The sequence below is a fragment of the Dermacentor variabilis genome, chromosome 11, assembly GCF_050947875.1.
Source record: "Dermacentor variabilis isolate Ectoservices chromosome 11, ASM5094787v1, whole genome shotgun sequence".
Taxonomy (NCBI): domain Eukaryota; kingdom Metazoa; phylum Arthropoda; class Arachnida; order Ixodida; family Ixodidae; genus Dermacentor; species Dermacentor variabilis.
This window is the reverse complement of record NC_134578.1, coordinates 6,470,088-6,482,986: the sequence shown is the minus strand read 5'-3', so window position 1 is coordinate 6,482,986 and position 12,899 is coordinate 6,470,088. Positions and strand designations below refer to the sequence as shown.

The 12,899-nt window shown below is 45.2% G+C and overlaps 2 protein-coding genes across 2 annotated transcripts in view; one reads left to right on the top strand and one right to left on the bottom strand.

Annotated features, from left to right (window-relative positions):
* LOC142563083 (putative N-acetylated-alpha-linked acidic dipeptidase) overlaps nucleotides 1-2,642 on the bottom strand; it is a 51,041-nt gene extending 48,399 nt beyond the window's left edge. The window contains exon 1 of the mRNA XM_075673602.1: nucleotides 2,012-2,642. Coding sequence (XP_075529717.1) covers nucleotides 2,012-2,352 — 341 coding nt within the window. The 5' untranslated portion in view covers nucleotides 2,353-2,642. The remainder of the gene's footprint in view (nucleotides 1-2,011) is intronic.
* Nucleotides 2,643-2,947: 305 nt separating this feature from the next.
* bai (Transmembrane emp24 domain-containing protein bai) lies at nucleotides 2,948-7,006 on the top strand. The gene is made up of 3 exons (XM_075675086.1): nucleotides 2,948-3,223; nucleotides 4,110-4,334; nucleotides 5,081-7,006. The coding sequence occupies exons 1-3, from the start codon at nucleotides 3,044-3,046 to the stop codon at nucleotides 5,294-5,296; spliced, it is 621 nt and encodes a 206-aa protein (XP_075531201.1). The 5' UTR covers nucleotides 2,948-3,043; the 3' UTR covers nucleotides 5,297-7,006.
* The last annotated feature ends 5,893 nt before the right edge of the window (nucleotides 7,007-12,899 follow it).

Here is a 12,899-nt window from a genome sequence, read left to right as displayed (position 1 = left end):
TTTGAAAGGAATTAATATTCAACAATTTCAAATAGTGAATTCTCAAATAAAATATGAATTGAATAGCAGAGACTGGTATTCCAAATTTTGACCATTTCCACACCCCTTTTATATAGTGAACAATGAAAGAAGACTTTAAAATGTGAACACTGCATGTTGCAGAAGTTAATAGACGAGCACATACTGCCTGCTTGGAATAAGCACAGCACATTTAACTTACAGGTAGCCCTTAGTCTAGTTTGACCATTATGTGAATGAAGCTGCTACTAAAGGTGTACACACATTGGACACTGCAGAAAGTTTATCATACACTTCTCGCACGTAAAAGTATGACACTTATCAAGTATGAAGGTTGGGGAACAGATCTAGAACATTTTACTTTGACACTAAAGCTGGTCTCGGTATGCTGCACATGACACTGTCACCATAATCATGATAAGACACTGAGCGAAATTTGCTGTCACTGTAGCAATAAAGCTAGAATGACAGATACTTGAGCTAATTGGTAGGGATTCATGTTAAAGAAAGTTAGGAGGGCAGACAACGACACAAAAGAAAAACGGACAACAAAAATGCCATTTGTGTAGATCTATTTTCATTTTGTGTCTGTGTCTGCAAGCCTTACTTTTTTGTTTGCGTGAAAAAGGTTAGGTTTAATCATGTTCATAAAAAATATACAGTGCTGCCTTGCTTTCTTCTGGTTGTGCTTGCCTGTGGCAGCAGCAGCAGCAATTGCAGGAAGGGAGCAAGAGCATGTTGCATGACAGATCCACATTCTGGGTACACAATCAAATATTACAGCCAATTATTTAGCTCACTCCAATAGTTGCAAATTTTTTTCAAGGGTTTCAATGGCCTGGTCCTTTGCTTAACACAAAAAATTTACAATTTGAAAATGTTACGACAGTACCCCTTTAACTTACTGCACTACTGCTGGAGCAGCCACACGATTCCATGCAGAATCAGGTAGAAGCCCCTAATGGCCTGAGCTCAATAAGAATTATACAGTTGCCATGGGCCAAACAACCCATGCCCGATGTTGCCAAGGGTTTGAGCAGGTGCAGTTGCACAGGTAATGGGACCCACAGGTATACCACATCAATTTCAGAATAAACGACCCAGCCGAGCTTAATCTAGGGCAGGTCATTACTTATTTTTTATTTTCGTTTGCTTTTAAAATTTTCTAAGAGTGCACTGCAAGTAACAGATATGACCTAATCAGTCCTCACTGTGACTTGCTCAAACTTCTCTGTTTATCCAGAAGAACAAAGAGGCTGGACATTCTAGAATTCAAAATCATTTAGTGGCATCTCGTATTTACAACTTTATTGACTCGAACTGGCAACGTTGCAGCAACTAAGTTTGCTGTCTTTCTGGGGCTTAGCATTGTTTTGCATTTACTTCAGAAAAGCACTGAATTGCAGCAGATATAGAAAAAAATTATCAAAGGAGCAAGAAGCGTCGTGGTGGTGGGGCCAGAATTCTAAATACGGAGACCACAACCGCTATGATTCACGCGGGGTGCTGGCAGCGCACAGTAAAGGTTTCTCGAATTGCAGAGGTTTCTCGGCACGTGCAGCTAGTAGGTTGATCGGTATGCATCGCTGTTTGGGTTTTCGCCAAGACAATAAAGGACGTCGTGCTCTGCAAGAAGCTTTAATAGTTGCGACACGATTCTTCTACCGTTTTGCCACAGGTTCTCTGCCAAATCCGGCGATATCAGGCGGCAAATTTAGAACTAGCAGGGGCATGCAACAACGCATTTGACAGCTCATTATGATTTGCCCTCGGCAGGTAACGCGGCAATTCACTGACTGGCCGCACTATCCTACTCCCTTCAAACATTATTCGGCACATTATTGTGCCGGAAGTATTAATGAGATTAAAGCGGCGAAGCCGGCGGAGGTGCCGCTGGAGGCGTCCAAGAATGACGCACGCCCGTCTCGCTTGAGCAGGGCGCGTGCGAAGGTGGTGTGAAGAAAAAAAAAAAAGGAAAATAAAGGGCGCTGACCCTGCGGTTCGGTTGATGCCGTCAGCGCTGACGAGGGCCAAGAGCCGCGCCCTGATACTGGGGTCGGCGTCGTACACTGCGTGGATGGCGACCGACTTGCCCCGCACGCAGCCACTGTGCTCCGTGTGCGCGAAGTAGCCGACCAGCAGCCCCGCGAGCACCCCCAGCAGCGCGATGCCCAGGCCGCCGATGACCAGGTTGCGGTGCGACACGACTCGAATGTCTTCGGTCGTCTTCTCGTAGATTTGAACCGCGCCCGTGGGCTCATGGTCGGGCCATGTCATCGGCTCGCTATCGCCGCCGTTGTCCTCGTCACGGTACGGCCGGTACTGGGCACTCATGATGCTGGTTGCGGCGGCGGACACCTGTTGCTCGTCGTTGGCCGCTGCTGCTCGGGACGACGCACTACAGGGCGCATGACACGTGCGACGGCACGCGCGCGCGGTTTTCGGTCAAGTTCCGACCGCGGCGGATTTTGCGATGTGAAGCGGACGCAAGCGTCATCCACCCGTTTCCGCCAGGTACAGTAGTGTCGCTAGTTGCCTCTCGCAGGTAGAGTGGACTACGGGACTACGACAACATACCAGACCCGCGCCCCACGCCTACGGCAACCTGTGAAAGCTCTCAGTGATAGCAGTCGCGTTAGTTCAAAATGTATGGCATCGATGGCGTTGATTCACACAACGAGCGCTGCGGTTTTTACCCACTTTTGGATCATGATGATAATAAAGCAAAACCGGCGTCGTCTCATTCTGCTTTACACAATGTGCAACATTACCAGCATGCCCGTTCAACCACCCTTGCGAATTACTTATTACTATACTTACACATTACACAAGCCTATTTTTTTGTGGCATCGTGATTTTGCTCACCCCATTGCCGATCAACCTTCCTCAGCAAACGACTCATAAAAGTCGGGACAATCCAGGGACATCCAATCCGCAACAGAGTCGTCGACTTATCCGCTTTCGGCCTTCTTCCACGTCAGTGTTCAACCGCCTCGATAAACATACTTTGCGACTGTTAAGTACGATGGTGTCTTGTGCCACCTTAATATCGGTTTTGACCTTATATCTAGGCGTAGTACACGCGATACGGTTTCATATAAAGCCAAACACCAAGCGCTGCCTCAAGGATGAGGTGCTCAAAGACGTCCTCGTTTCTGGCGAGTACCACGTCTCCGAGACGCCGGGTCACAAGACAGATCTGACAGTGAGTACTGCAAGCATTATGAGCTCAGCTGTTCTAACGGCGTTGATGTGCACACTCATTGGCGTGAAGCTCCTACCAGGCCAGACACAGGCCATTGATCTCGTGCGCAACTCGGGAGCTAGCTGCAAAACATAGCCTCGTGCGTCGCAACTCGCTACCCGAGCCTGCGCGTGCACGGATGGCGGATGCATGTGGCGCTCTAACGCCTGGCAAAGATGTGCAGGTACCTGCGCCTAAAGAAATGACAGCGACACGCCGATATATCTTGGTACTGGTCCGCTACCAGCATTCTGCTGCGCCGCTGTTTTGACAACGTAGACAACTTGCGTGAAGGCGCGCGGCGATTTTATTTGTCCAGCGTTCGCTTACAGTCATGATGATTACGGGAGGACAGCTCTACTGATGCGCTAGCATGCTGGTTCTGGCAGCTTGCGTGGTACCTGACAGCATAAATTCTATGACTGGTCGCTAATAACCAGCATAATGGTACATGAATTCATGGTGCAGACCGCGCTCTAGGTAGTACAAAATCACAGCATGTTGAAGAGGTGTTGTTAGGCATAGTGCCGGGAGAACGGGAAAAAGAAAGAGAAGGAAAAGAAAATGGACAAGGCAGCACCTTTTAAACCATTTGTGAAGTCTAGTGGATAATCGCAACAAATATACTTCAAAAACTCCTGCAGTGCTTTAGTGGTTATTTATGCATCATCCCTAATTTTTGCGATAGAATGTCGGCACATGTTAGCTCAGTGTATGACTCTCAAGTTCCGCTGATACGTGTTCACAGGTCTTCTCATTGCCCATGCATCATGTTTCACCATCAGTTCTGACATCTGGCTGCTTGCAAAAGCATTCCTGCTACAGGATGTCTGCCTAACACTTGCAGGTCAAGGACAGCAATGGACACATACTTTACAACAAGGATGACATCAAAGAAGGCAAGTTCGCCTTCACCACAGATGCGTATGATGTGTACGAGGTGTGCTTCACCACCAAGATGCCCAGTGAGGTGAAAGGTGGGGACCGGGAAGTCCAGCTCCAGCTCAAGCATGGTGCAGAGGCCAAGAACTACCAAGGCCTGGCCGAAGTAGGCAAGCTGAAGCCTCTAGAGGTGAGGGAAGCCAATACAGTTTCAGGCTTGCATGCTCATTAGGGCGCCCCTGTTTCCATTATTCTGAAATGGAAAGAAAAAAGCTTTGCCACGGTTTGTAAAGCCACTGCACAATACAACCATAGATCAGGGTCAAGTTGCACCTTGGTACTGTTGTATGGAGTGTCACATAAGTAGAAATGCCATGTATACATAACTCTTCTACCTAGAATGCTCGGTAAATCTCAAATCAGATTTGCTTAGAGCTACTATGTTGTGATGGGTTCAGCTTACCATGTCTGCGAGCATTACTTGCCCGTTTTGTTCACAACGAAGAGTCATCTGTGGTGACGCCTGCATGGCCTCCTGCATGGCCATGGTGTCTGAGCTCTTGCTTTTCCTGAGGCTCAAATATTCGTGGTATGTGCATTTGTACTCGGGCCAGTGTCTCAATTTGCAGTGACATTCTGCTGCTAAGCACGAAGTCGCAGGTTCAATTTCCATGTCTGCATTTTGATGGGTAGAAAAATACAAAAAATAAATGCTCTTGTAGTACTTAGATTTAGGTACATGTTGCAGAACCCTGGGTGTTCGAAATTAATATGCAGCGTTTCACTACAGTGTTCCTCGTAGTCATTGCATTGCGTTAGGACATTTAATTTGATGTGCACCTCATAAGCACACACTGCAATAAGCAGGAGCTTTGCACTATGGAACACTTGGCTTTGTTTGTGATAATCACTTATTTCTGTGCAATGTTTCACTAGATGAAGCTCCAACAGCTGGAGGACCTGTCGGAGGCTGTGGTGAAGGACTTTGCATACATGCGCCAACGGGAAGAAGAGATGCGCGACACCAATGAGTCAACCAACTCACGCGTGCTGTACTTCTCCATTTTCTCCATGTGCTGCCTGCTTGGACTGGCCACCTGGCAAGTTCTCTACCTGAGGCGGTTCTTCAAGGCAAAGAAACTCATTGAGTGAACAAACAGTTGGGTCTGTGAGTGTTTGTGGAGGGGGGTGCACGTACAGGAGGGGCAATAAAAACACACTTCGTACACTTAGTATGTGGAGGTCCACAGAAAACGTTTTTTTTTTTAATCTACAAGAAGAAATTGCCTTTATTTATACGAATTTTGAAATTGTAATAAGAGCCCCTGGGGGGAACTTGTCCAGCTCAGACTATTCTTGAGAACTGTTGCCAGCTTACAGAGTGGTGCCAGAGAAGCATTGCCACACAGCACTCTATATCTCCAGTAGTGTGCAGCATTATGCAACTAGAGAGTTTGCAAATGTCCATTTGTTCCCATGTGTGGTACTTACATTTGCACTTGCAAGTTCTGTGGTGGTAGCCTCTCTTTGTCAGAGTGATTGTCATTTAGTTTGCGTGATCTCACAAGGAGTGGGTCAAGCCGCCTCTACAACTAAAACTTGCCTAAATGCGAAGTGAACTTTTTGTCAACGGGGCACAATAAAGCAACCTGTGTGCAAGTCAATGGGCCCACTTGTCTATACTTGTGGACAACTTGCCGTGTTTATTGCATGGAATGACAGCTGTGGGGACAGAGCATCGGCACATGTATGATATCGTGAAGTTCTAGTGAAAATTACTTTCACACCATTTTTGAGTTTTCACATCCTAGTGCACTACCATGACTGAAAAGCAAACCTCTTTGCAACTCTATGTTTACTTTTTGGGTATTGTAATGAGTAAAATAAAGGAACAAACGCTGAGAAACAATTTATTACAGAGTTTTCTTGTCCTGGTGGATACATTGAGATAAAAATTGTGCATGTCAGAACATGTTGCTTTTTTCTACACATTTTTTATATTGCAGCGTTTGTCCCTTCCCTGCTTGAACGCGGTGAACATTTCAACACAGGCATAAGAATAGACTCTTCATTGCTCAGATATTGTAACCGATAGAAACTGCATCAATAGTCTGTTCAGAGCATTACTCGCAGCATAGAAATAAGGGCAAGGTAATTTTTTTAGTGAATGTGCCAGGTGGCCCTATGTTTGCTGCTGCTATTAGTTCTGCATGTGCATAGATGTGTTGTATCTGCAAACGCAGTGGTTAAACCATGTGAAATGAAATTTTGTGCACATTAACAATCAAATTTGCAACAATAGGCAGGTGGGTCCTCACGCATGTGTGCATTGGTTCTGTAGCTTTGGCTTGCATGGCCACAGAAGGTTGTTCATGAGTATTGCAGTGGCTGGTTCTTTGCAGTTGAGTACCACCTTAATGAGCAGGCTTGGCCTGTGGCCTGATCTTGTTTAGTTAGTGCACAAAGCCACTGCTGGATGCATGGTGCCTTTCTCTGCCTAGTGAGCCATGGCTGCAGTTTACACAGTGCATTATAATCATTTAAGGTCAGACATAATCAGTGCTAACCATCCAGTTGCAATTCTTTGCATACTTATGGCTGTGTCTTTTGGATATTATGCTGCTCTCCTCATGTCATCTATTTGTTTAGCAGCACTTATTTATTTAATGTACTGTGAATCACATGAATAAATTTTTACACAAGCCCTGCAAATTGAAGATTGCAAACTTCACAGAAGTACACATGGCAGCGGTCTGAAGCATATTGACTCTCAGATCTGAGACAAGATAAACAGGTTTCAATCAACATTGTGTTGCTGTTAACATACATCTTGCAAACTCAATAAAATTTTCATTATATGGATGTGTTATTGTGGAAGTATGAGTAATGCTTTTTCTTTTATAAAACAAAGCATGCAGGACTTGTAAGTGATGCAAGCAAATTGAGCCCAGAGACACTCTTGCATCATTTTTTTTGTGGTTGAAGTAAATACTAAATGTTTATAGTATCGCGAAAATAGTAATACAGTAATATAGGAAGAAGAAATGTTTGAGGTGCAACTTTAATAGCTAAAGCAGGCAGTTTCTTGTTAAAGGGACCCTGGAACAATTTTGTGCAAGCATACTGAGTTGGAGTAGCTCGTTCTGATCATTAAGTGACACATTTAAGCGCTCCGTGCAAAGCGTGTAACTTGTAAGATTTTAAATATGTGCATCACCACCGATCGCAGCAGCGCCGCTCCTTGAGCTTTCAGTCGCCAACTTGTTCCGCCCAACTGACGTCAGTTGGGTGAGCTATTCGACTGGATACCCAGGTTGTGTCATCAATAATTTTTCAAACCTTATGGTAAACAAATGTTCACAATAGTTGGAACTCGGAATGTTGGTTAACTTGTTTCTGTAAGAAAAAGTAACAGAAGGAGAAAACACAACGGCAGTTAATCACTACACTAGAGCCCTTCTGGCGCACAGCATGTCATCTGCTTGTGTTACAACATGCTCCATGTTGGGGTGAGTTCTGCAGCCAGTGTTGATTTCGCGCTTTCTTTTCGCAAGCCCCATAGTTCACGCTTGTTGCGTTGTGGGCTGTAAACGCGGCGATCGGCAAGGTCAAGCTGCAACATTGTGCCTCTGCAATGCAGCAGACGAACGGAGTAGCTGCAGTGCATTGGACTGTCTGTATCCGATTAGTACCAGGACCTACGCGTTTGCAGCCGTCACTTCATGCCAGGGGTATACTATCATAATAGATTGTTTTTTCGTGCCCAGTATTCAGGGAAACGCAAGCGCAAGGGGACTGCATGGTTTACCGGATGAGCGGAGGTGCAAACGTGAACGGCCTGCACTCTGTGCCTGGTGGCACAGAACACAACCATACAAACACAGAGGTAATATAGCAGTAACCAAGTCTATTCTGCTGTGCTGCTAGTGCATATTTTCGGCATTAGCGCAATCGTGAACATGTCTTTTTAAATGTTTGAAATGCTTTACACTTGGTTAGAACCATAGTAGATGTGTGTTTGGCTTGTTATAAATTCTGTGCCACAGGGTGGCCACACCTTGCAGGCCGCTCACGTTTAAGCTAAAGCCCCTTGATAACGGCGGTAGTAGTATGGAGAGGCTTTAGTTTATGACTTCGTCTATATGCTGAAACATCCAGCTTGCCTGCAGTTACGGTAATACTGGACACGCTTGGCGCTGTGACTGAAAGCTCGTAACGCATGCTGCTTGGGTTGATCTCGTGGTGGATCAACGACCAAGCGGATAGCAGAGAAGTTTGAGAGTCTTTGCGCGCTGGCTCCAAGGCAACCGAAAGTAGACGCCACAACGCCACATCATGACTCAGACCCAATGAAGGACACTAAAGGCAAATACTAAGTTGGCAAAGACTGTTTAATTCCAGAAACCTCGCAATGCTTGCTTCGTACAAAGACTTAGTTTACGAGAAAATTGCATCAGAAGGGTCCGAATGCTTTTATCGCAATTCAAATCTCCCGCCACCCAACCGGGGAGTGGTGACGTTGTACACACCAACACCGCCATTTGCTACCGTCGGTGAGTAAAATGGCACCTAACAGACGGCGGTACGGTTGTTTACACAAAACGCACAGCCATGGAGAAATCGAGCCAAGGCAAAGCGGTGGAGCGGCGTGGACCGTCCAGGCATCGCGCGATATCACATAGAAGTGTAATTATCTGACCGTTGCAGTTTGTGCGAGTTTCGCGAGCCAGCAAAACCAGCGCAGCACTACGCGATAACGAAACTATTGAAACGCGAAAGCGCGGGCGGCGCAGAGTCGAGCGAAAACGAAACCTTTCGACCGCCTGCCTCGTTGTCAAGAGTAATGTTTTTTTTAATGTAATAGAACTGGACAAATAGCATTTTCTTTCGTCTTATAATGCAGTAAAATGGTTTTTATATGATAAGTGGTTGAATACTAGCGACAGAACTTAAATGACGAGTGCCTTCGTCATCGGGCATGTACTTGAATCCCCTGGGGAATATGTCTGTAATTGCGTCCTGAATTTACCTCATGTTCTCGATGACTATATGTGGTGTTTTATGGCGCAATTACTAAGGCTCTGTTCGCAATAATATTGACGCGTTGGAGATTTTCTAGCACTAAACTATTACTTTAGCTTGATTTAATATTTGCCTTTAGTGTCCCTTTGACCCCAATGACTGGGTGAGCGAGTTGAGGAGCAGCAGCGTGGTTAAAAAGTAGGGTAACCTGTAATCGTTTGCAGCTCTCTTAATATGAGAAGCTTCGAATAAATCGTGTTTTGCTGTAGCTGTACCCATATAGATGTCTGCAAAATCTTTCCAACGGTGTCAGGAACACTTTAATGAAAGGTAAGCAAAATGTGTTCATAGGTCTACATCACATGTTCAACATTAGCACGCTCCTTTGTATTGGGGCAAGTCTGTTCCGTCCGATTACTGCACCATAAATGGGTTTTGTAATACGTGGGTTATAAGCCTAATTGATCTGAAGATATAGTTGATCTGAAGAGCTTTAACAGCACTTTGCACGAAGTTATAACGGAGTAATAACGAAAAACTTGAGATATAATAAAGTAATCAAAAACAGTTCACAGACAAAACTACGCACACTATTAGTCGCGTCGGCAGCGGTAGTGTGTAGCATATTATCGTCGCTCATTTGGCATTGGGCCGGTTGGCGCATTGCCAGGCAGCAGACAGCTCGCGGGAGTTTTCAAATTCTGCAATACACTATATTTACTAGCAGAGTCGCACGCCAGTAAATGTCGGGTTAATCGACGCAAGCTCATCGGTAAGTCTTCATTATGAACTATAAAGGGAAAAAGTTGAGCACCTCAAACAACAATCAGTGCCGAGAAAATTCCATTGCTATTACCGATAGTTGTTATGAGTTGTTTGGAAAAAAGAAAAAAAAAGAACAGAGGGAACCGACAGCAAGCATCTTAATTAGAAAAAAAACAGTTGAACCGACTTACAAGTGCTGCAGCACCGTGAACTTTTGTGTGTGTTCCATTGTACAATAAACCGCTTACTATAATGTTACCATAAATCTGGCTGCTGGGCGTCGCCCCTCCTTCCCTCGACACTTGTTTCGGAGGCGTGGAAGGGAGAGTGCACGCCATGCGGCGGCTCGTGCTTTTTTTTTTCTTTTTTCCCAAGTACATAGCCAGACTTAATTGTTATAGCTAACTACGTGGCACGGAAATTATTTTAGCACATAACGCGCACTAAAACTTCGCGGTGCCATAGCTGCTCATTGTTATGCCAGATATATTGTTAAATCGGGTTAAAAAATTAAATTATGGGGTTTTACGTGCCAAAATCACTTTCTGATTAAGAGGCACGCCATAGTGGAGGACTCCGGAAATTTCGATTACCTGGGTTTCTTTAACGTGCACCTAAAGCTAGGTACACTGGTGTTTTCGCCCCCATCGAAATGCGGCCGCCGTGGCCGGGTTTGATCCCGCGACCTCGTGCTCAGCAGCCCAACACCATAGCTACTGAGCAACCACGGCGGGTTTAAATGCGGTATTGTTATTCGTGACAGTGCTCTTAAGGCATGCGCCACGGATGAGGACGAAAGCTACACAAACGACAGGATGGGCGCCCGTTCTGTGGTCCATAGCGCTGTTTTAAGGACATTGTCGATCGAGATGAACCAACTCGGCCGAATAAAGGTGTTGGTGCTGCAAATTTCTTCCACACAGTGGGTTCTATACTCTTGTCAGCGGCTAAGATCGACCCTGCCATCACTTGCATCGACTTGAAGAATCGGTGCCCATCCTGTCGTTTTTGCACTTTCCGTCCTCGTCCGTAGCGCTGTTTTAAGAGCACTGTCAAGACGGACCAACGATCACTTGGTTATTTTCATTCGTTCGTTATAACGGGGTCTAACTGTATGACTTCTTGGGAAAGTGTTGGAAATTACCAGCATTTCTGCATCAATTTAGCAAGCTATAGGACTCCAAATCAAGTATATGACAGACGCATGGATGGATGGATGTTATGAGTGTCCCCTTTGGAACGGGAAGGTGGGTTGCGCCACCAAGCTCTTGCTATTATACTGCCTAATGTCCTACCTAGGTAAAAAAGAAAAAGAAAACGCAAGATGAATTTCCATAACTAAATTTTCTGGCCCCCTATTGTGAACTTTCTTTTTGTATGTATCCGCTTTTTATCGTTTCCGCTTAGAAGCTCGCTATATTCCCACCCCTTACTTGGCAATTTGCAAAGTTGTTCCTCGACTCGTGTGACTATTTGTTATTTGTTCAGCGTTCATATTTGGACTGGCCATTTTGCTCTCCTTGCCCTCTTTCCCAACTACATATTCCATATTCAAAATGATGCGTTTATGGTGATTCCCTATTATGCTATACCCATCCTCGTCAATGACCATTTCCCTCAACTTATCATGAATTGCTTCTGTCACCAGACAGTAATCAATGGTCGATTGCCGGTATTCCACTTCCCTCGTGATCTGCCCTTCACACTTAGGCCCTGAAATCACGATAACGAGGTTATGTTGCTCGCAACAATCTAGCACTGACTTCCCGTTGTTGTTGCTATAGCCATCATCCTGTATGTGGGCATTCATGTCACCTAATAGGATAATTTCGCCATCATTCCCGAAACCCTTAATATGAGCACTTCTTCTATGTCCTGTATGAGCACTTATTCTTCTCTGTCCAATTATTTCCTGTCCACAAATACATTACGCCCAGACAAGTTTCTTTTTTTCATTCATTGTACCTGATAACCAAAGATGCCCTTTACATTTTGAATTTACTCTTTTCTTAAATGATATTGCGCGACATAAAAAACGACACGGACGTGAAAGAAGACGACACACCAAGCGCAAACTTCTTCTTTCACGTCTTTCACGTCGTCTTCTTTCACGTCCGTGTCGTTTTTTATGTCGCGCAATATCATTTAAGCAATGGATTACCAACTTGCCCGGAATGCTGCTCTCATTACTCTTTTCTATTTGGCTCCCTGATGGATGAGCATTACGACTCCCCCTCCCTTTCTTTCCGACTTAGTTCTGTCACACCCTTCCCAAACATAATTCTCAATCGCTGGCGGCTCTTCCGAGTCTCTAAGGTGCGCTTCTGTCACCGCATACACCCCTATTTGTTCTCTATTTAACTGCGCCTCAATCTCTGCCCACTTTTCCTTTCTTCTGCCGCCCTGCATGTTGATTGCACCGGATGGATGGATTAATGGATGTTATGGGCGTCCCCTTTGGAACGGGGTGGTGGGCCGCCCATCAAGATCTTGCTGCCAAGTGTCCTACCTAGGGTTAAAAAAACACGATAAACTCCCACAACCAAATTTTATGACCCCCTATAGTGAACTTTGCTTTTGTACGTCTCCGTTTTTCTTTTTCGTTTCCATATTTTTCTTCCACCAATCTTCCAATCGCCTAGTACTAATCTCTATTGCGGACATGTTAACTTTTCCCCTGCTCTCGCTGAACCCAAGGGCTTCAAGGCCTAAATCCCAGATGCCTAAATCGACCGCTGGGCAGATGTCTTCACGTTCTAATAAATCATGCTCCATCGTGTCCCTATAGCTTTACCGCCGCGAGCACATGCTTCTTCTTCCTTCTTATATCTCACTTTATAGGCGCATATTCTAAGGCATCCTGATCTTGCTTCGAAATGTAATGAGCGTCCTTCTCAGTTATCATGAACTGTTTCTTTCCGGATTTCGTTTTTTCCTCTTAAGTAGTTACTCATGGCCGGTTTCTTTT

Bases quoted from the DNA above. Each gene is read 5' to 3' on its own strand.
- bai (XM_075675086.1), top strand. From the start codon at position 3,044: ATGGTGTCTTGTGCCACCTTAATATCGGTTTTGACCTTATATCTAGGC. The intron at 3,224-4,109 runs GTGAGTACTGCA...TAACACTTGCAG, and splicing joins GTCACAAGACAGATCTGACA to GTCAAGGACAGCAATGGACA. The intron at 4,335-5,080 runs GTGAGGGAAGCC...ATGTTTCACTAG, and splicing joins GCAAGCTGAAGCCTCTAGAG to ATGAAGCTCCAACAGCTGGA.